The following is a 20,142-nucleotide window of genomic DNA, read 5'->3' as shown; positions in this document are numbered from 1 at the left end:
AAAACCATCCTTTGAAACCAAGTATATCAAGGACCAAAATGATGTACTGTATTAACATACATTTTTGTTGCCATGTATCTTATCTGAACCCATGCATCTATAGTATGCCGGACTCTATACTATGCAAAGAGATAAATGTCAAGCTAAATATCTGAGCAGACAGAACTATTGAACAAGATTACCTTTTCTTCATTTTCTACTTCTTCAGAGATTTCATCCACTATGAGCTGAAGGTCTTCAACTCGAATACATTCCTTGTTATCCTGCACAGCTACTGTATGCCAAGGCACTAATTGCAGAAACAACTTTTTCAGGGACCTATGCAAGTTCTTAAAAGAACAAAATCATGAGAGGTCAGCACAATTCCCATTTGACCTAAAATCTGTAGGCCAAAAGTAGTTGGCCCTTAAACACAAAAATCTAACTAGATAATGTGGGAAGTCCATGATCAGGGTCACTTTTTCTTTGGGTGGAAAGCAGCTGCTTTAGGGAGGGGAATCCAATTGAGACCACACTGTGTGTGGGGGGGTGATCTTTCCTCCTGTGTCCTTTTCCAAAATGAACATTTCTTTCAAAGCCATTACCCTACTGTGAAAGACATACAGGTATCTGTATGTTTCCCTCCCTCTCTCTGAAGCAAATAGCAGCTGGCAGATGTTGGGGAGGGGAAATTTTAAAAATCAAGGAAACAGTAGAGTTAATCCCCCCTTCCCCAGCTGCTATTTGCCCCATGGGGCGGTGGGGGTACATACCCATTATGTTTATTATTTTTCAAGGTAAGTGAATAAAATGTATCACATTTCCAGTCCAATCTCAACCCTTGTGCTATTAAGTTTTTCCACTCCCTCCCCCCCGCCATTCTGCCTGTGTAGGCTGACAAAAGACAACACTCTGAAACAGCACATATAACCACTTTTATTACAGTCATTTAACTGTGCTTCAAATATACACCTTCAACAGGGAAAGAACACTGATGGACAACACACCCTTTATAGCAATGTATTTACTTAATCATTGTGCTTTGAGAAAGTGGGCGGAAATGGTCTAATGACAGAACGTAAGGACATTTAATTTGTGACTCACAGGATCGCACCTGGTTACAGTGTAGACAACGGGCCTCTTTGAAGAAGCTAGCAAGTTATATAGAAGGGCCACATTGTGCCGTCCGGAACTTCTACGGGTGCAATCCTACGCGGAGGCTGCTGAATATGGGAGGGCAGCAGAGGCGACCTTTCCCTCCACACTCCAACTGCCCTGCATTTCTGCTAGACATGCGATTTTGCCTGTCTAGTGGTGGCAGGGAAGGGAAGGAGGCTGGGGCAGCCGTAGGATATGTCGTATTTCAACCACCCCAGTCTCCTCCCCTCCCTTGGGAACGCCTCCTTTTCCCTGTCTCTGCGCTCCATTTTCAGAGCGCGGAGAGGCAGCTGGCATGGTTTTCTCTGTATCAGCTACAAGCGGGAGGGGGAGTGCAGTTTCCTAGCTCCAAGACAACAGACTATCCTATGCCCCACCAGATGCTGTCTGGGGAGCGTAGAATTGCTCCCTTAGTGTATTAATTCAAAGGTATGTTTTGGTAAATAAAAATGGTTCTTGGTATCCCATTAGCAGAGGAATACACTTAACCTTTAGAAGAGTTAAGTCAAACTGCTGTAAGTGCGCACATCAGAGTGAAAGGATCACTTTCTAAGTGTAGCACTCTTCCCAGCGTACTAGCTTACTACATGAAAAAGCATGCAAAATCTCTTTTTCTGAAGTGGTATAACCTCATTCTGCATAATGCACAGAATATCTTAGTGCATTACTCCAAAGTCTCAATCACACCCACCAAGCTAAAACAAAGTAACGAGTGGGGGGAAGTTTAAGTATACACAAGTCAATATTACTTGTCTCCAAAACAAAGAAAGGTACCTGTATTTTCTTATATATTTCCAACTATTTTTTAAAAACAAGACTTTGTTCTCCAATAGGGAAAGTAAGTAGTTGGCATGGCCAGAGTGTGATTTCCATTTAAGACCCTTGATATTTTATCAGGACTCAAAACTTAGGAAGGCATCCCCAATACAGGAAGGAGACAAGAGAAGTATATTGACTTTAAAGCCAATATGAATAATGGAAGACTTCGCAAAAAGCAAAACAAAACAAACAGATCTCATAGTTAGGTCTCATGATAGTGTGCATATTGTTGCTGGCTAAAGGAGGAAAGAATGAAATTCAAAGATCACTGGTACCTTCAAGGCCATTAGCTGGTCAGCCCACATTTCAACTGTAAGAGGAAGGTGCTCAAATCCACATTCTTGCTCATTATCCTTAGCGCAGTTTTGCAGTAGCCCTTTCCTCTGCATGTGCATTACTAGGGGAGCTCTTCTTGGGCTTCTTATAATAGAGTCAATTCTGGACAATACCTTTAATGGTAAATATTTGTCAGAAAAAAACAGAGTATACTCAGTTATCTTCAGAAAATATCACACTCATTTTTCACACTTTAGTGTACAATGACCCAGTTCGCACATAACAGTGGCAAATCGTGGATTAACTAACTCTCAATTTGCTGGGATTGTGTGCTGCCACCATTTTTAATATCGTTAAACAATCCAAAGTTAACCTACAATTAGGTGTTACTTTTGTTTGCTTGACTCAAGATTAACCCACAGTGTCCAGGTTCATATGTCATGAAGCAACTTCCAATCACAGGTTGCATATTTAAAATTGTGGTGGCATGTGCTGCAGAAAATCTTGAGTTAATTAACCCACAATTTGCTGCTGTTGCGTGTGAACAGGGCCAAAGTAACTGAGACATGAAGCCCAATCCTACATATGTTTACTTGGGATTATGTCTCTCCGGATCTAGTGGGACTTGACTCCCAGGTAAGTTTGCACAGGTTGCAGCTTTAGCCTACAAGAACACACAAGGCTACCTTTTCCTGAACAGCATATGGCTTTTCTCCAGAGACTAAAAACTATACAGTACCAGCTACAAAATACCTATGTTGCTTTTCACCCTATACGAGATAGCCACTTCTTTAAGAACTGTTACATTTCCAAAACTAAAACTGGCACTTGCTGCTGGGATCTGGGGCCTCCGAGTTTGAGTAACAATGGGCGCAGTGTAGTCAATGTCAAAAACGCCTGATCTCAGTGGATAGTTAAGGAAATGTTTAAATCTCATTCACTACAACAATAAGCATTTTAAGTTTCAACTCTGGCTGGATCATGCCCTTAGAAAGGCTATGATGGAGTTTCATTTATAAAGTGTTGTGAAATCAAGCTTCTATCTATAATTACCAAATGCATTTTCCTTTCCTTTCTTTTCCTGTTTTTAATAAAATGTATTTTTGCTGGCCTAGTTCATACTTCACAGGACACCATGATTTCCCACTACATGAGCAAGCTACAGAGAGCCTTGGGCTCGCATGTTCATCCCTCCCCTCACTTCCTCTTTTGTACCTGTGAGGAAATTGGAAATCTTTGCTTCTTATTTTAAACTAAGCACAGTTCCCTGTGATATATGAACTCACTGACTTGTGATTCATCTATACTCTAGCTAGTGAGCATAACCTGAATAGTTTTGATTCTAGTTTCTTCTCACTAACAAGTTTAAAACAAACCATGGTTCCCTGTGTTCGGATGTCATTTATTGATTTAAAATATTCCTTGGCCACCTTTCAGGGCAGAAGCTGTCCCAAGGCAGCTTACAGAATCATGGGAAACTGTAGTTAGTTTACAAGCTTCCAAGCTCCTCACAGGCATGAAAAAGGACTGGGATCAACACATGAGCCCAAGGCTGTCTGCAGCACATTCATATGGTGGGAAACAATGGCTTCCCTTTACAACCAAAACAGGGCACTGTATTTTGTTTTATAGCTTCTTCAATGGCAATCTACTTACCTGCAAGTAACTTCTGCAAACTTCCTGCAGCTGGTTCCCTCCTGTATTACTTTTCAACTCTTTGTTTTCTTTCATGTTTCCTTCTTCATTGCTCTCATGTGACCTGTAGAGCAAAAAAATAAAAATAAAAAGCCCCCCCAAAACTGTATCAGCAAGAGGGAAAGAAACAGATTTTTAAAAATGCTTCTAAAATTCAAGTCCCTTGCTTATATACTCAGCACCCATGAAAATATGAAAGAGGAATTGTATTTCATTACTTTGAAAGGCTTTCTTCAAGTTAATGTTTTATATAAATTATTGTTCTGATCACACAACTGTAGGAGCACAAATTAAAATGATTAAAAATAAAAGACTGGCATGGGAGGTTATTAAGGAATACCAGGATTTTCTACCATCTCAACCCCTTTTCCTGTCACTTGCATGTATGCTTGAGGCTGCATAAATCTCAGAAGCTTCAACCAGCATGGCCAATGATCAAGGTATTATAGGAGCTATCCAAAACACCTGGACAGCACCAGGCTGCCTACCCTTGGCATAAGGTATGAACACAGCCACAACATCTAGGAATAGTACTGGGAGGCTTGCACCTTATTCTTTAACAGGGCTTTTGCTTTCCTGTGCCCAGCCTTCAGATGTGCTCTGAAAGCTTATGTAGCTCTAGTCTCTTGCTTTATTTTAGTCTGTCTGCCCCCAGTCTTCAGAAGAAACCTTTTACTATGCTGTCCCTACTTTCCCCAACTTCAAAGCAGAGGACCATTATTAATCCTTAATGAAAGTTAGTTACTTAATATTCTTTAGTGTCTTCTCCATCTTCTTCACTTGGTGTTTGTAAAATTTTAACTCTTGCACAGTTGGTCTAAAGGAAAGAAAACATTTAGTGTATTTAGAGTATGGTAAACTTTGAAGTCAACCACAGAATATGCCTTCCCCACCCTCCCCAGTGAAGGATACCAGAATACATGGCTACAGTTACATGTTTCAGATACTTCCAGATTACTTGTAAAAGATCCCTTGATATCACATGGTGAAGATTTTCATGCAGAATTTAAGAACCAGAATTTGTCCTTTAAAAACATCTATGCTGGTCTTGTGTCATTCTAGAATATATTCATCCCACTCACCTAATTTCTATCTCTTTCTTGAGATTTGTATTTTCATGGACCAGCTGTTCATTTCGGGCTTTTGTCTCAATTATCTGAGTCTGGAAAGACTTGAAAGACATTATAAATATGTTGTCATATATATTCACACAGTGTTCATAATGTTACTAACCTTATCTCATTTGTCCTCGCAAAACTCTGCTAAATAGGTCATTCAGAAACATGCTATAGCAAGAGAAAAGAACAAATGTTGAGAAAGAGTGAGAAATTGCTCAAAGATTCACTCAGGAAACCCACAGATTTTGAATTAAGAACTCAAGGTCAAAATTCCAATGATTCAAATCCAAGTATCTGACCACTTCAACAATATTACTGTGAGAAAGCCAAATATTACTTTATTTGATATTTAAAATTAGACCGACTGACTGAGACCATCTATCAAAGATGGAGGCTGCTCCATGCTGTGCAAACAATATCTAGTGGCTAAAGAGTCACCACCTCAACATATACGGCATAACATGCCCAAGGGTCAATACAGAAGTGACAACAGAAGTGCTTGTATTTTTTTTTTTTTAAATCACAGCAGAGCTTGTAGCAGGGTTGGAGGACAGGGCAGGATTTCAATCACGAAAATGGCACAATGGCACAGGGGGAGTGGAAGGAGGCTCTAATTTTGATCTGAGTAGCAATGCTGTGGAAGAGGGATGGTTAACTCTAACATCCCTCTTCCACAGCATTGCTACTCAGATAAAAATTAGAGCCTCCTTCCACTCCCCTTCCCCATGACAGCTTTACAATGTGGAATGATCTCCACTCTGAGATATGTTAGGTCTCAACGCTGCTGTGTTTTCGGCACTGGTTGAAAACTTATCTGTTTACTTTGGCTTTCCCCCAGGCATGAGCTATCTTTGAACCAACCCGTGTGTGTGTGCGAGCGCGCATTGTTTAAAATTATTTTGTAAACCACTTTCAGATTTGTTCAAATAGGAAGCAGTATATAAATAGTAAACAAATAAAATAAAATACAATTTTAATGAAGCTTCAGCAGATCCAATCACAATCTCCTGCATCACAACTCTTTCAGCTGTAAGATGAGATGGGGACTTTAAGTGATAAACAATAGCAGCTATCCTATCAGGGACAAGTAGAGATGTTGCCAAAAGAATCAGAAGCTGTCTCCAAACTCTCAATTTCTGCAGGACAATATTTCCATCTTACTAAAAACCAAGTCTTCCAATGATGGTCTCTATTTTACGCAAAAGTGTGGAAAGGCAAAAGATGTAATGTGTATAGGCTAAACACTTAGCAGAGTGCTCCTAGCTCATAATTCCATTCATCAGTTGATGGGGGCACATCTCCCTGCTTTTCACCCTATTTTAATGCCCTAGCCTTTAGAATGGTGAGGGAGGAACTGCTTTAGAGTGACAGCAGCATTGTAGGCAGTCAAAAACTGCCAAATTCAGTTGAGTGAGATTCAATGTGAGCGAGCTGAAGAAGTTAGACTGAGGATGAGGAATGAGGGGAGACAGTCTTGGAAGGTGACAGTCAGTCAGACAAAGAAGGAATTAGTCGTGAGATAACGTCTGCTTGCAGTTTGTTTCAGTAACAGTTCAAAAATTATTTGATACTAACGCCTCTGTCTCTTCTTTAAGTGTAACACCTCAAGTACAGTTCTGCCAGTTCATCCACCTGTGCTTGGTTATGATGGCTATCGCCTCTATTTGTCATCACTGGAACATGCAGGCAGAGTGGTACCCCAGCTGCCCCTTCTCTTCACAACAGCTGATGCACAAAGTGGCATGGAGACCTGTTGGGATACTACTCAGCTTTGACTGTTAACTACAGGGGATTCAGACAACCCCCTCACATGTTAAACGAACACATTCAGGAGATGTGGGGCTATATGGGCTAGCCCCCGCTGCTGGCACACTTGACGGCCATATAGAATAATAGAATAACTAGGGTTGGAAGGGACCTATAAGGCCACTGAGTCCAACCCCCTGCTCAATGCAGGAATCCAAGTCAGAGCATCCCTGGCAGATAGCTGTCCAGCCTCGTCTTGAATGCCTCCAGTGTGGGAGAGCCCACTTCTGTAGGTCGTATGTTTGGTATGTGTGAGAAGGGGCCCTATGTGCAAGAGCTCCTCCACGCAAGACGAGAGCCTGATTGGCCCAGGATCCTCCCTTGAATGGGATTGGTATGTAAGCAGGGCCCTTTCTTGTGTTTCCCAAGTGACTGGCTAGTGCATGCTGCTGTAGCACATGACTGCCAAGTGTGATCCTGCTCCCCTTTGGGCAACCAGTTTTTTGAATACGGTGGAAACAAAAAGGACAGAGTGCTTCCCCTCTCTCAGATATCCAAAAAGTATTTGTCAAAATATACAAAGCAGCCTGGGAATAGCTACTGGGAGGGGGTGCCATTCAAAGGTCGCTGATAGTCATACACCTTGCCTCCAGAATTCCTGAAAAAGTTTAACTTCACCCTTAGAGGTTGGTCAGTTTCCAAATTCACATTCATGACTATCTACTAGTTTCTTACCATAAGAAGAGTTCTGTAATTAACCGTGGCATCTATGTTCTTCAAGAATTCTTCTTCATCTTTTCCTTCTCCTTGTGTTTGATTGGTCTCCCTTTTATACTTCCTATGAAGCAAACCAAGTTAAAATAAGTCAAACTTTAGTGAAAAATTCTAGAAGTATGAAATGAAGTCTAGATTTTTGTGTAACCGATATTCGACACCACTAACGTCCAGCAGAACATCTTAAAGAAGAGGTGGGCAGACTTCAGGCTTGCAGAATCAATTTCATTTTGTAGTAGAACCTGACATCCACCAACACGAGCTTGGTGCAAAAGATATACCCTCAGAATTGAGGAATTCTCAGCCTAGGCCAAGGATTTGAGTACCAGAACTGAAAGAAACTCACAGTCCTTCTGCACAAAAATCCACTCCTGGTTACCCCAAGCTTTCATTTTACTGTATAATTTTGGGCAGGGTAGGGGATTTTGTTGCTATTATTAAGCAATGGGAGTCAGAAATCCTTGCCAGAGATCTTTTAGTGTCTTCAAATGTCCTGAATCTATTCAGGCACTGCACATCACCACCACCACAGCAGGGGTTATTTTACGTAAATAACGTTTCCTACCTTAGTTGTTTTCTCACTTGGTTGATCTGAGACTCATAATAATCAATTAGAGAACAAATCCTAGAGAGAGAGGAAGGAGAAGTACTTTAAGAGTGGCAATTCAGCCAATATGGGTTACTAGCACTAGAAGTAAATACATATATATGCATTACCAGTCTCACTTTGCCCCCAGGGCAACTGTTAGAGGGAAGGACCTGGACTCAGAGACAGCATGCCAAGGAGTGTAACGTATACTTCATATTAAACATCTAAAACTTGCAGCACGTTTCATTAATATTTGGTGTAAGTATTTTTGCCATATTGGCTCAAACAAGACGAACTGCTTCTGATAACTATTTGCCATATATGCTACCTATAACTCCAAAAACAAAAGACTGCAAACCCCCATGAAGGTTTCTCCTCCCTCAGATGTCACCACCAGAAGACATTCCAGCAGGCGTACTGAGGGAGATGAGAGGGGCAAGCAGAGCTATTCCACCAGCCATGCTGAAAGAACTGTTTCCTTCTTCCCTCCCTGTTCCTTTTTCCTTGCATATCATGTCTTTTTAGATTGTAAGTCTGCAGGCAGGGACTGTCTTGTTTAACTGATTATATGTAAGCCACTCTGGGAGCCTTTTTGGCTGGGAAACGGCATAAAAATAAATAAATGCGCACACACTCATTCCAGTGAGGTGGTTTAGAACATTTTTCAGAAACTGTTCCACTACTATATTTTTTAAAAATGGAAAACTGATTTATAAAAACTAATTAGTAACATAATGAACAAACACAAGTCAAATTGGGCAACTGGAATAGATCCAATACTAGTCAAATCTAAAATCCAGTATGTGGTTAACTTTTTTCTAGGTGACATTCCTGTGCAGGGCATACGTATGTAACCATACTTTCCCTACCAGTAATGGAGAGAACTATGGTATCTGGGTTCAAACAGCAGCAGGATGGATGTGAAAGAAGAATGCCAAAGTCCCAAAATAGTTTGTGGTGCCTCCATCCCTATTTCCAGAAAGGAGGCTGTTGAAAAATTAGTGTGCAACTTAATAGAAAAAATAAGAACTAGGATTTCTTTAACAGAGAGGGGAAAAGAGGGGAGGGAGGGAGGGAGGGGAGGGAGGGAAACATAGATGGGTATACAATATAATTTAAGATAACTCTCTCTAAACCACAAAACAGATGGGGATGGAGCCCAAAAACTGAGTGATCTGTAGGTGAACAATTGGAGTCTCACACCTGTCTCCAGTTACACAGTCCTGGGCTGGGCTGAAACTGGAAACCTTGGTCTTTGTTAGTCCCTTGGCAGATGGTGGATGTGAGGGCAGAAGGCAACAGCTACTGCTCTCTCTCCTCCACTGTCTTCTCTGGTGGTTGTTTTTACTACCTCTCCCTCTGTAATCTCAGAGATGTGGGCGATGAAAAAAAAGGAGGATAAAAGGAGCAGTGCTGGTGAAATTCCTCCTCTTTGCCCTTTCTCCCCACCACCACCCCGAACTCTGTGTCACAGGATTCCACATGTGTGTCTGTGGGTATGTATATTACAAGAGAAACACACCAGTAACATACCTCCCAATGGCTTGGCCAAGGTAGTGTCAGGCAATGTCACTTTGGGCCTGCAGCAGTGTGCTTGTTGCTCTGGGAACATATAAAGCCTTCATCCATGTAGTTTGGCCATACAGACCCAAGCATCACTGGCTTGCTATGTAAAGTACAACAAAGCCACGTGGGTGAAAGCTTTATGTGTTCCTAAAGCAGCACAGAGCAATCACAGAGGTAGCACCAACCACACCACTACAGGTCAACCTGTCCTGAAGCACGACATGGCCCAGATTGGCCTAAACCAGGGGTGGGTAGAGCGGAGATCTCCAGATGTTTGGGACCAACACTCAGAACCCCCTGCCAGCCTGGCCAATGGTCAGAAATGCCGGGAGTTGAAGTTCAACACATCTGGAGATCTACTTTTTGCTCACTCCTGGCCTAAACTGCTATGCAACCACAAATAAATGTATGTTAAGCATTAGAAATAATTAGTTTGTAAATATTAAGATTTGCACAAAACTGCAAAGCACTAAGAATTAAGAATACTGTTAAAAATAATGCAGAATTACTTACTGCTGATCTAACGGAGTTCTCGGAGCTTGTTTGCAAAACTGGCGGAACATTTTTTTCTGAGTAGCAATCCGCTGCTCCTCCTCCACACCTACCCTACAAAGTTCTTTCTCCAAATGGGCGATAGTCTCTTCTTGCTCTCGTAACTTGTCAGTCTGTTGGTGGTACTTTACCTGGAGAATTGGAGAAGATGGCACAGTTCTAGGAAGAGCAGTAATGGCAAGCCACACTAAATTTGGCTTGTCAGTTTTAAGGAAATTTCCCACTTTCTAGTTTGAAGGTAGGCCTGACTAGGCCTTGTAAGTAGTTTGGTTCAGGTGAGGTGCCTGATGGGATTGTGCGTGTGCGTGACCATGAGAAGGTAATTGTAACTTGCTCATAAGCAAGAAATTCCTATCCACCAAAGTAACTCATCCCTAAAGATAAGAAGGCCGCTGTGCTGTTACGACTGTGCTGAGTACTAATTGGTTTCTGAGCATGCGTAGTGTGTTTTTCTTTATTCCCCAATTTTCACTCTGTTTAAATGCATCCTGTTTTCTTTTGGGGGGAGAGACACAGTTTTGTCTGTCTCTCCCATGGCCATTAATAAATGTCTGACTGTTCAACCTAACCTGCCTTGGTTATTTCCTTAACAATTTGGTGCCGTGACTCGGATCCCAAATGCTGAATAGAATAGAATCATTTTGGACCGCCATTCACTGAACATCCCAGAAGCGCACACCAAGATAAGAGACCTTTTGAAATCTCTAAGTGGGACAATTCTGCCTTGGCTGACGGGATACTGCCTTTAAAGAGACAGTCAGTAATTTAAGCACTTGGTAAATTTTTGTTTTTGTTTGTTTTTTTGGGTTACAGAGGTGCATAGGATATGGCGTCAGGTGAATGAGAGTTGCCTTGTGTGAACTGAGGAAAAGAATTGAACTAGAGTTGCCCGGTATGATTTGAGGTAAAAAGGACCAAGGCAAATTATAGTTGCTGGAGCCTTGTGTGAGTTTTCCTTCTTCCCTCCATGATATGAGCCAGCTGACAAGGCACAGACTTCCTGAATAAATCATTCTTGAATGAACGGAGAGTGCACCTTTCCTTCACTCCCTGCCATGGTATGAGCTCCCTAGACAGTGAGTTACTGATCGTGCCTCCAATTCAGTGAGAGTCGGTCTCTGAGTGTACTTTGGAATTTGGCAGTGCCTTTCATTTCTCGCAACCCGTGGAGACCTCCCAATTGTTTTCCTGTGTGCTCCTGTGTGAATTGAGTATGGGGTCAGGTTCTTCCAAAGAAATTCCGTAGCCCCAAAAGGGATGCCTTCAATGTACATGTACAGGAATTACGGATCTAAGACTTGCAAGTTTTAGACAAATGGAACTTGACCCATCCAAACAATTTCCCTTGGTTGGGACCTTTGATTTGGACAGAATTGTGCATTTAAATCTTGGAATCTCAAGGTCCAAGGTGGCACAGGGTCAATGAGAATGCATTCTTTGATTGGTATGATGTCCAAAACCCCCCAAAAAGTCACCTAAGTCCCAGAGAGTGGAGTCTTAAGGACTCCCAAGAAAAACTGAAAGACCAGGTCCAGAAAAGCCACAAAAAAACAGTGATCACCTGTTAAAATCCTAATTGTGCTAGCATGAACCAACTCATGTGAGGTATTTTGCCCCAAGAAGTGTGCACTAAATTAAAGTAACAAGCAAACTGGCTAAATCAAGAACCAGCTGATCTTAATACTTTAGACCAAGTGCACATCAGATCCCGCAGAAAACTGATCAGGCTATAAAAAAAATAATCAATTGTAAGCAAAACAAAAGTGAGACTACAGCGGACTACATGGATTGTCTGAAGACGTTTTTGAAAAAAATATTCAAGCATTGCTGCCACTTTTCTGTGCCCAAGTTGAGCATTATAAAAATAAGTGTCCCCACCAGCCTGGCCAGCTGATGGAAACACTTCACACCTCCCAGCCGCTTCCCCGTCCTTCTCAAAACTTCTAAGACAGCTGAGCGGTTTGTAACTTTTTCTTTCTATTGACCAGAGACCTTTTCTGTAAACTTGGGTTGCACTATCTTTGTTTCCTGACAGAGTATATTCAGATGTTCCTGAGCCACTTCCCTGGTCTTTCGAAGCTGAATCTGCTTCCACTGCTCCAAAACAAACACTGTTCTAAAACAACTTGGGCCCTTCTGTCATAAAAAAAAATTCTTGTGCTCTTGGTCTGTTTACCTAAAACCATGGAAATAAAAACTGACCAGTCACATATTATAGTACTTTCCTTGATTCTGCAGCTACTGCCTTCCTTGTTCAAGCCTCTGAAAATATTGTGCTATGTTCTCCTTTAACTCTTTGTGTACCTCAGCAGCAGCTCTTCTACTTAAAGCAAAGACTCAGCACCTATCTCAATCACACCTTTTCAGGTATGACATTTTGCTTCTCTCTAGGATTTATATTAGAGCGCAATATTGTTCCACTCTAAATCCTGCTTCTTTGCTGCCTGATGCTTCTGAAAGTATCCCTTATGATTGTTTAGAAGCGGCTGAGCACCTAGGAAAGCCACGTCCAGACTTGTCAGATGAGCCACTGACTAATGTAGATTGCGTATATTTTGTGGATGGGTCTTATCAAAGAAATGCTAAAGAGATATGCTGTCTGTACTTCCCATATTGTAATAGAACAAAATTATTTTGCCTAAGTGTACTTCTGCTTAAGTGGCAGAACTTTTTGCCCTCTCTAGGACTGCTGCCTTATTCCTTTCAGCAATAAACCAGTCTCCCATGGCAACTTTTGAAGATGTTGCACAACTCCAAAATCAGGCCCAAACGTTGAAAAAGTAGAGACTGGCTGGTTGTCGTCAGTACACTGACCATTTGTGGCGCTCCCCAGATGGTCGCCTGGTAGTGCCCATGTCCTTCTTCCTCACCTTGTAGTAGCAGATAAGAAGGGTAGAATCGATTGAGTCAATCCCCCAAGGGTGAAGGTGCCACAATGATTTAGATCAAGCAAGGTGCATAAGTGTGAATAATGTGTTTAATGTACTCAGTAACTTTGCTTTTGCTTTTAGAGAAAATGTATTTATATCTGTATTTGTGTCTATTGTTCTTGCCATGTGAGAGTGTGAGCTTTTTATTCCTCTTAGTCATCAAATGCTTGTCCTTTGAGTCTGCTAGACAGATTGTCCTATATGCCACCTAAAACCTACGACAGCATCAGCTTCTCCCATGTAAAAATCAAGATGCAATAACTGTGTGTGACTGGCAATAGAAAGTGAGCGTTGGCTGAGGATCATCTTATGGTCATGTATTAGCTAATGTATTTGAACATGTATTGTAGCTAAAGCTCAACCTTCTGTGTGTACCAGTAAGTGTTATTTCACAAAGAAGAAAATTCAAGCTAAACTGAATGTTTGTTGAGGGATGCTGCATGTGCTAGAATGATGCTGTCGAGAATGAGATTTTAAAGTGGTCTAAGTAAGTAAACTTTTATTGAAAGTCACTGGTGAGATATATTTGTACACTGAGGTAACAGTGGATTTGAAATCCTATGTGTTGTGCATTGTCCCATTATTGTGTTAGTTATTGCTATTTTCTTAATTTGTCCTTTTGTTTTGTATGTAGCCTAACAAGCTTAATGATAAATAATTTGTTTTAATTGTTTAACAAAAAAACTGCATATAGAAACTGTGAGAATTCAAGGGAGGAGTGTATTAGATTGTTTCAGAAAAGTAACAAGCAGTCAGGTGTGAATTTGCCTGGAATCATACGCAGTAATAATGCAGTAATCAATAGCACAAGTATGCTGATTTGCTAAAAAGTTAGCAATTTTCTTGATTTTAGAGTTTGTTCTCATGGCTTTCACTCTATATGAAAACAGCTATGTTTTCTCCTACTCACAGAAGCTAAAATAATGCACCATATTCGCTCTTTACACTATATACCTTCTAACTGATAAGGAATGCTTCTTTCTGTATTGTGAGAAAACTTATTTTGCTGCCAAAAGAAAACGGCCTTCATGAAGGGGGGGACAGCAGTGTGGGTACTTTCTGACAGTTTTCTAACTTAGTGAGATTTGCTGTATAAAATCCTGAGTGAATTAGCCTGTTATCTGTTCTCATCTAAGAGAAAAAAGGTGCACCATCTGCTCAGATAACCAGCCCTGGAGTACGGTGCCCCATCACTCCCCTGGAAACGAGAGTGACTGAACCAAGAGTTAAGAAATGTGTAAGCTTTCTTTTAACATACTAACAGATTTCATTCAAATGAAGAAATGTTCTTTTAAATATGTATTAGTAGTTGTGTGTACAAAACTCTACAAATTCAGCAGCATTTCCAGTGCCCCTATCATCCCCAGCCAGCAGGGCTGGTAGAAAAAAAAAGAATGAAGTCTTAAAGAACAAATTAGCCGAAATCTGTGCTAAAACTGCACTTAAATGGCCGGATGCTCTACCTTTGACCCTGATAAACATACGTGCCACTTCACACCAACAAACTGTGCTCAGTGCTCATGAGATCCTTATAAAGAAGCCCATAAGACTCCTGTCTTCAGCACCTATTAAAGAACATCTTACTAACTTGCATTTAAGGGATGAACTATGTTGAACTATTGCCAAGCATTAATAAGGTGTGTGAAGGCTTTCCATTCACAGGTTAAAAAGTGCATCCAGACATTCCTAACAATACAGTGTCACAACCTATAGCCTAAAGATTGAGTCTACATCAAAGTCCATCAGAAGAAGTCTTCCCTTGAGCCTCACTGGAAAAGACCTCATTAGGTGCTGTTGACCACCCACATTGCCGTGAAGCTGCAAAGACAGCCTATCTGGATCCCTACATCCCACTGCAAGAGTGTTGTCCCCTGGAGACAATGTGCCCCAGAACCAGATAATGCTAGATGTGCCCTAACACAGAGTTCATCAGCCCTTTGAGTCATTTTGGGCCTTGAGAGAGAAGAGCATCTCTGGTTGCCATCGTGGTACTGGCCTGTTGCCCTTTTTCCTGCTATCATGTGAGATCTTCTTAGACTTTTGGCACTTTGGCCTCCTCTGGATTACAAACTTGTTGTTGTTCAGTCGTTAAGTCATGTCCAACTCTTCATGACCCCATGGACCACAGCATGCCAGGCATTCCTGTCCTGGATTACAAACTAGCCACATCTAAAAGATCAGTAGTGAGCCAAGCACTTGCTGGTGAGGTGAGCATAAGCCTAGAAGTGAGCCTAGCTCCTGCTAGTGAAGAAAGAGTTGTCTCAGCCTCCACCAGAGACATATTTTCATGATGTGGCCCACTTGCATCCTGGTCCTGCTTGACATCTTCAGTTGCATGAAAGCAAAGAACACTCTCCTGGAAGTAGTGAAACAGATTCAAGTAGACTTGAATGTATCCAACTGCTAGATCGGCAGCCATCTGCCAGTCCATGCTCATAGAAGCATACCAATGATCCCAGTTCCACAACATCAGACTAAAATGATTAAACCCTATTACCTAGATCTACCAGAAACAGCCACCTAGCAAGATGTGCAATGTAATATGCATAATTGTTGTTTGTATTATTTTGTTCCATGTGATCAATACTTTGATTAAATGTTTTATCAAATTCCTTACAAAAGCTTTACATAAAGTGAACTGCATCAGGTGGTCCTTAGAATGCAAAGAGAAATGTACTTGAAGAGAAAGAGAAAGGGAAAGAGATTGAACAACTGATAACAATACAACCATAGATGGTGAGCCTGATAGGCTCAAAGTGGGGATTGTGAAGGCAGGCATGACTAGGCCTTGTAAGTAGTTTGGTTCAGGCGAGGTGCTCGATGGTAGTGTGTGTGTGTGTGTGTGTGTGTGTCCGACCATGAGAAGGTAATTGTAACTTGCTCATAAGCAAGAAATTCCTATCCACAAAAGTAACTCATCCCTAAAGATAAGAAGGCCACTGTGCTGATAAGACCGTTGCTGAGTACTAATTGGTTTCTGAGCATGCGTAGTGTGTTTTCTTTGTTCTCCAACTTTCAGTCTGTAGAAATGTTTCCTGTTTTCTTTTTTGGAGAGAGACACAGTTTCATCTGTCTCTCCAACGGCTGTGATGTGCTTCAATAAATTTCTGACTGTTCAACCTAACATGCCTTGGATATTTCCTTAACACTAGGAAGGAATAACTACCTTTAGGGCGCAATCTTACCCAGATAGGCGGCTGCCTCTGAATTCAGAGGCAACCGCCTATTCAAAGCAGGGCAGGAGAAGCACGGAGGGGATTGTTTGGCTAGACAGATGATTGCGTCTGTCTAGCAGCGGGAACACGGAGCGGGGAAGGAGGCTGCTACACAACACACTGGATGTGTCGTACAGGCACTCCCACCCTCCCCGTCCCAGAACACCCCCAAACACGCCCCTTTTTGGCCACTCCACTCTCCTCTTGTGAGTGCGGAGGATGGGGCTGTTCCACACCGCCTCAGAGGCAGCATGGAAGTGGGAGGAGGTCAGTCCCCTGGGAACCGACCTCGGAGGACAGGCTGCAAGGTCGGTTCCCAGATAACACGATATCCTATGGCCGTCAAGCTGCTGTCCAGCGGCCATAGGATTGCTCCCTCCCTGCTGTAATTTTTTCTTTCAAATATGTTTAAAGTGCATCTTCAGTTAAAGTCAAAACATTCTGCCATGACATACTCCTTTGTGGTATTTATTTTGTATTACTACATTTTTAAACAAACCTCTAGAACAAAAAGTAAACCTCCTGTAAATTCCAGATCTCAAGTAGTTACTGTTAAGCCAAGTACCTGTGAAGCACGCTGATCTTTCTGAAGCTCTTTGACTTGGTTGTGTTGCTGGGAAGCGTTAGCTATAGATTCGTCTTCCAGTTGACATATTTTGTGTTTGATATTTTCTACAATGATGTCCAGATCGTTGGCTCTTTGTTCTTGCCGAGAAGCACGACTGTGCTCCAAGCGCAATTCAGCTCTATATTTAAAAAAGCGAAATAAAGGCAGCTGTATTGGCCATAAGAAAAAATTCATATAGTGCAATACCTTTACTAGGCTAATCCAAAGATCACAAAGACTGTGCATTTTGTGATCTTTAAATGGCCTAATAAAGGTATTATACCATACAGATGTTTGAATTTTTAAAAACATTCTTCCAGTAAGAACTATAAGATACAGTGAAATTAATTCGAATCAAATTATCACCAGGATCTCCATTTAGAGGATGCGATCGGCACATATTCTAGGTGAGGTCCCCTGTTGGTCTCCCTTATGGATCTGGCTGTAACAGAGGATCATTCTGGACCTGTTGTATACAGGGAGGCTGAAGCCAATGCAAAACAAGCTAAACAGTCCTTGCCCGGTGAAGAGACAGGCATACCTATTCACTCGGCAGCATGGACACCTTGACCAATCCTGCCTTTTCATGTAACTTCCAATAACCGGCACTAATTTGCAGTGATGTGAATATGTGAAGTAGCTTCCAAAATGCTTTGTCAGAACATTTATGTCAAAACACAAGCCAAGCATTGTGTTAATTTTTGTAACCCGCCCAGAGAGCTTCAGCTATTGGGCGGTTAGAAAGAAAGAAAGAAAGAAAGAAAGAAAGAAAGAAAGAAAGAAAGCAAGCAAGCAAGCAAGCAAGCAAGCAAGCAAGCAAGCAGGCAGGCAGGCAGGCAGGCAGGCAGGCATGCAGGCCGGCCACAGCCAAGGCTTGGTGAAAACCAGGAAGCATTAAGATTGTCCTTAGCGCAATGCAATTATGTAAAAACTGCTATAAGGATCAGATCTAGTCCAGGTCTGGGCAACTTTGGAGGTCTAAGGGTCACCCCCTCCCCAGTGCAAAAACAGGTGGCTGTAGTGGCTACGGAGCACCAAAATGCTCTGTAGCAACTATGGATGCCACATTTTTACCTCCCAACATTTTTTTTTACTGACTTTGGGGTTAACGGGGGGAGGGCACAGCAGAGGTTGTGCATAAGGCCCACATACTGCCTACCCCTGAACATGTCCAACATTCTATTTTCAACAATGGCCACTCACATCCCCCTGTAGCAATCTAGCACTAGAAAATGGGAACGTGGCAGAAGTGAAGGGCTCTGCTTAGAATGAGATAGTGATGAAGATAGCTTCCTTCCAAGTTTCCACTTTGGTTCAGAACTCTCCGCATCCAGCCTATTAAATGCCACAGAAGAATTATTTAAAACTTTCTTACCTAAGCTGTTGATTGTCTTCTATCAAGCCACGAACAATTTTTCGTTGGCGCTCTGTCTCTTCTACTAATGTTTTCAAAGCATACCGTATTGCTTGTGAAGACTGCCTGTCCAGAACAATCCTATCTGTAAAGTTAAAAAAATGTCACAATAGATGCCCATTAAAACATATTGGAAATTGTAACATCTCACAAAGCAGGCAGCTAGGAACGAGAGACACCACACCAGAGGTGCCTGTGGGAAAATGATAAGTTTAGTAACATAACTAGATGTCTTAAGCAAGAAACTACTGTGGTCTTTTATGATACTTCTTACTTGCGGGAGCTAGTTGAAGACAGGCTTTTAAAGTTTGTTCTATGACATCTGTTATGGTATGACTTCTTCATACCAACTTTCTACATGTGCTATAGTATAAAACAGATTATGTAGAGTAACTTAGTACTAGAACATAAGAAGGACCATGTTGGATCAGACCAAGGGTCTATCTAGTCCAGCATTCTGGTCTGACAATGGCCAACCAGCTGTCGACCAGGAACCCACAAGCAGGGCATGAGTGCAACAATACCCTCCCACCCATGTTCCCCAGCAACTGGTACTGGAGGTAGCACATAGCCATCAAGACTAGTAGTCACTGATAGCCTTTTCCTTCAGGAATTTGACCAACCCCCTTTTAAAGCCATCCAAACTGGTGGCCATCACTACATCCTGTGGTTGCGAGTTCCATAGTTTAACTATGCGCTGTGTTGTCAGCTGCATCAGCACAGGTGGCTGTTCCACATTTCCTTACAGCCCTATAATATTTCTAATTTTATGAACACTTGAAAATTCTTCAAGAATTATAGAAGTGCTAAATTTAAATGATTAAAGGCCAATTCACAGCCTTTAAAACACACACACACACACACACACACACACTTCTTACCCAGTAAGTTTCTGCTACCTTCAGGTTCATCAAAGCACACCAGTCTTAAGCCATGTTGCCTTAATAACTTGTTTACATTTCTCCATTCTTCTTGCTCTTGCTACAGTTGGAGGAAATGGAAAAGACAATGAGTTTCTTCTTGTTATAGTATACAGTATTTCTAGTTTATTCTTTCATATGTACCTGTGAAATTCCTCCTCATTATTCACTGAACACTATTTCACAATGTCAAATTATCAAAATACATATGGTAGCAAACATGTCAGTGGCAGAGTATGAGACTCACATCACAAAATTTCAAAATTCAAATGCATCTGATATGATTATAACAGTGACAAGACTGCCTCAATTTTTGGTAACAAATTCCTTCACTTAGCAATGCCAAAAAAATGCTGCTGCTTCTATTGTAAAACTGGGGTAAACTCTCAAGTTTTAAAAGCAAACTCTATAATGTATTTTAATTGTACTACAAACTTGTCAATCAGTCAAGTTATTAATCAAGAGATCTTTTTATCCACACTTAATTCCCCAAGCTCCCCTCTTCTCTCTGACACTGTCTTTTCAATTTAAAAAGTCAATTAAAGTTCCTTCCAATTAAATACTTTTGACCTTATTATGAGCTTTCTATATATTCAACCACACTCATACCCATTCATACTTCCATACACATGAAACAAAAAGAGAAAAATCAAATGAACAGAAAGGCAGAACAGAAGGAAAGAAAAGAAAGTAGAATGGGGAGAGCAAGATAGAAAGGAAAAACAAACGCACACCAGATAGGGAGCTACTTTGGGGAGAACTGAGGACTGTTTCCCACGTCTTC

At 41.5% G+C, this 20,142-nt stretch overlaps 1 protein-coding gene across 21 annotated transcripts in view; it reads right to left on the bottom strand.

Annotated features, from left to right (window-relative positions):
* The window catches only part of CEP70 (centrosomal protein 70), a 30,001-nt gene that overhangs the window by 3,768 nt on the left and 6,091 nt on the right, over window positions 1-20,142 (bottom strand). For all 21 annotated transcript variants that reach the window (XR_014784069.1, XM_084807951.1, XM_084807900.1 and 18 more), the window contains 11 exons: window positions 19,320-19,419; window positions 18,400-18,523; window positions 16,983-17,163; window positions 10,234-10,403; window positions 8,131-8,190; window positions 7,527-7,629; window positions 5,010-5,098; window positions 4,673-4,744; window positions 3,889-3,991; window positions 2,232-2,405; window positions 183-329 (listed from right to left, as the gene is read on the bottom strand). Coding sequence is in view for 20 of the 21 variants with exons in the window: in XM_084807951.1 (XP_084664077.1) it covers window positions 183-329; window positions 2,232-2,405; window positions 3,889-3,991; window positions 4,673-4,744; window positions 5,010-5,098; window positions 7,527-7,629; window positions 8,131-8,190; window positions 10,234-10,403; window positions 16,983-17,163; window positions 18,400-18,523; window positions 19,320-19,419 (1,323 nt within the window). In the remaining variant the exon portion in view is untranslated. The remainder of the gene's footprint in view (window positions 1-182; window positions 330-2,231; window positions 2,406-3,888; window positions 3,992-4,672; window positions 4,745-5,009; window positions 5,099-7,526; window positions 7,630-8,130; window positions 8,191-10,233; window positions 10,404-16,982; window positions 17,164-18,399; window positions 18,524-19,319; window positions 19,420-20,142) is intronic.

Source organism: Heloderma suspectum, chromosome 1 (assembly GCF_057233095.1).
Source record: "Heloderma suspectum isolate Gila_16-S chromosome 1, 16-S_ref, whole genome shotgun sequence".
NCBI classification, from domain to species: domain Eukaryota; kingdom Metazoa; phylum Chordata; class Lepidosauria; order Squamata; family Helodermatidae; genus Heloderma; species Heloderma suspectum.
The sequence above is the reverse complement of the archived record's forward strand: the minus strand, read 5'-3'. Positions and strand labels throughout refer to the sequence as shown.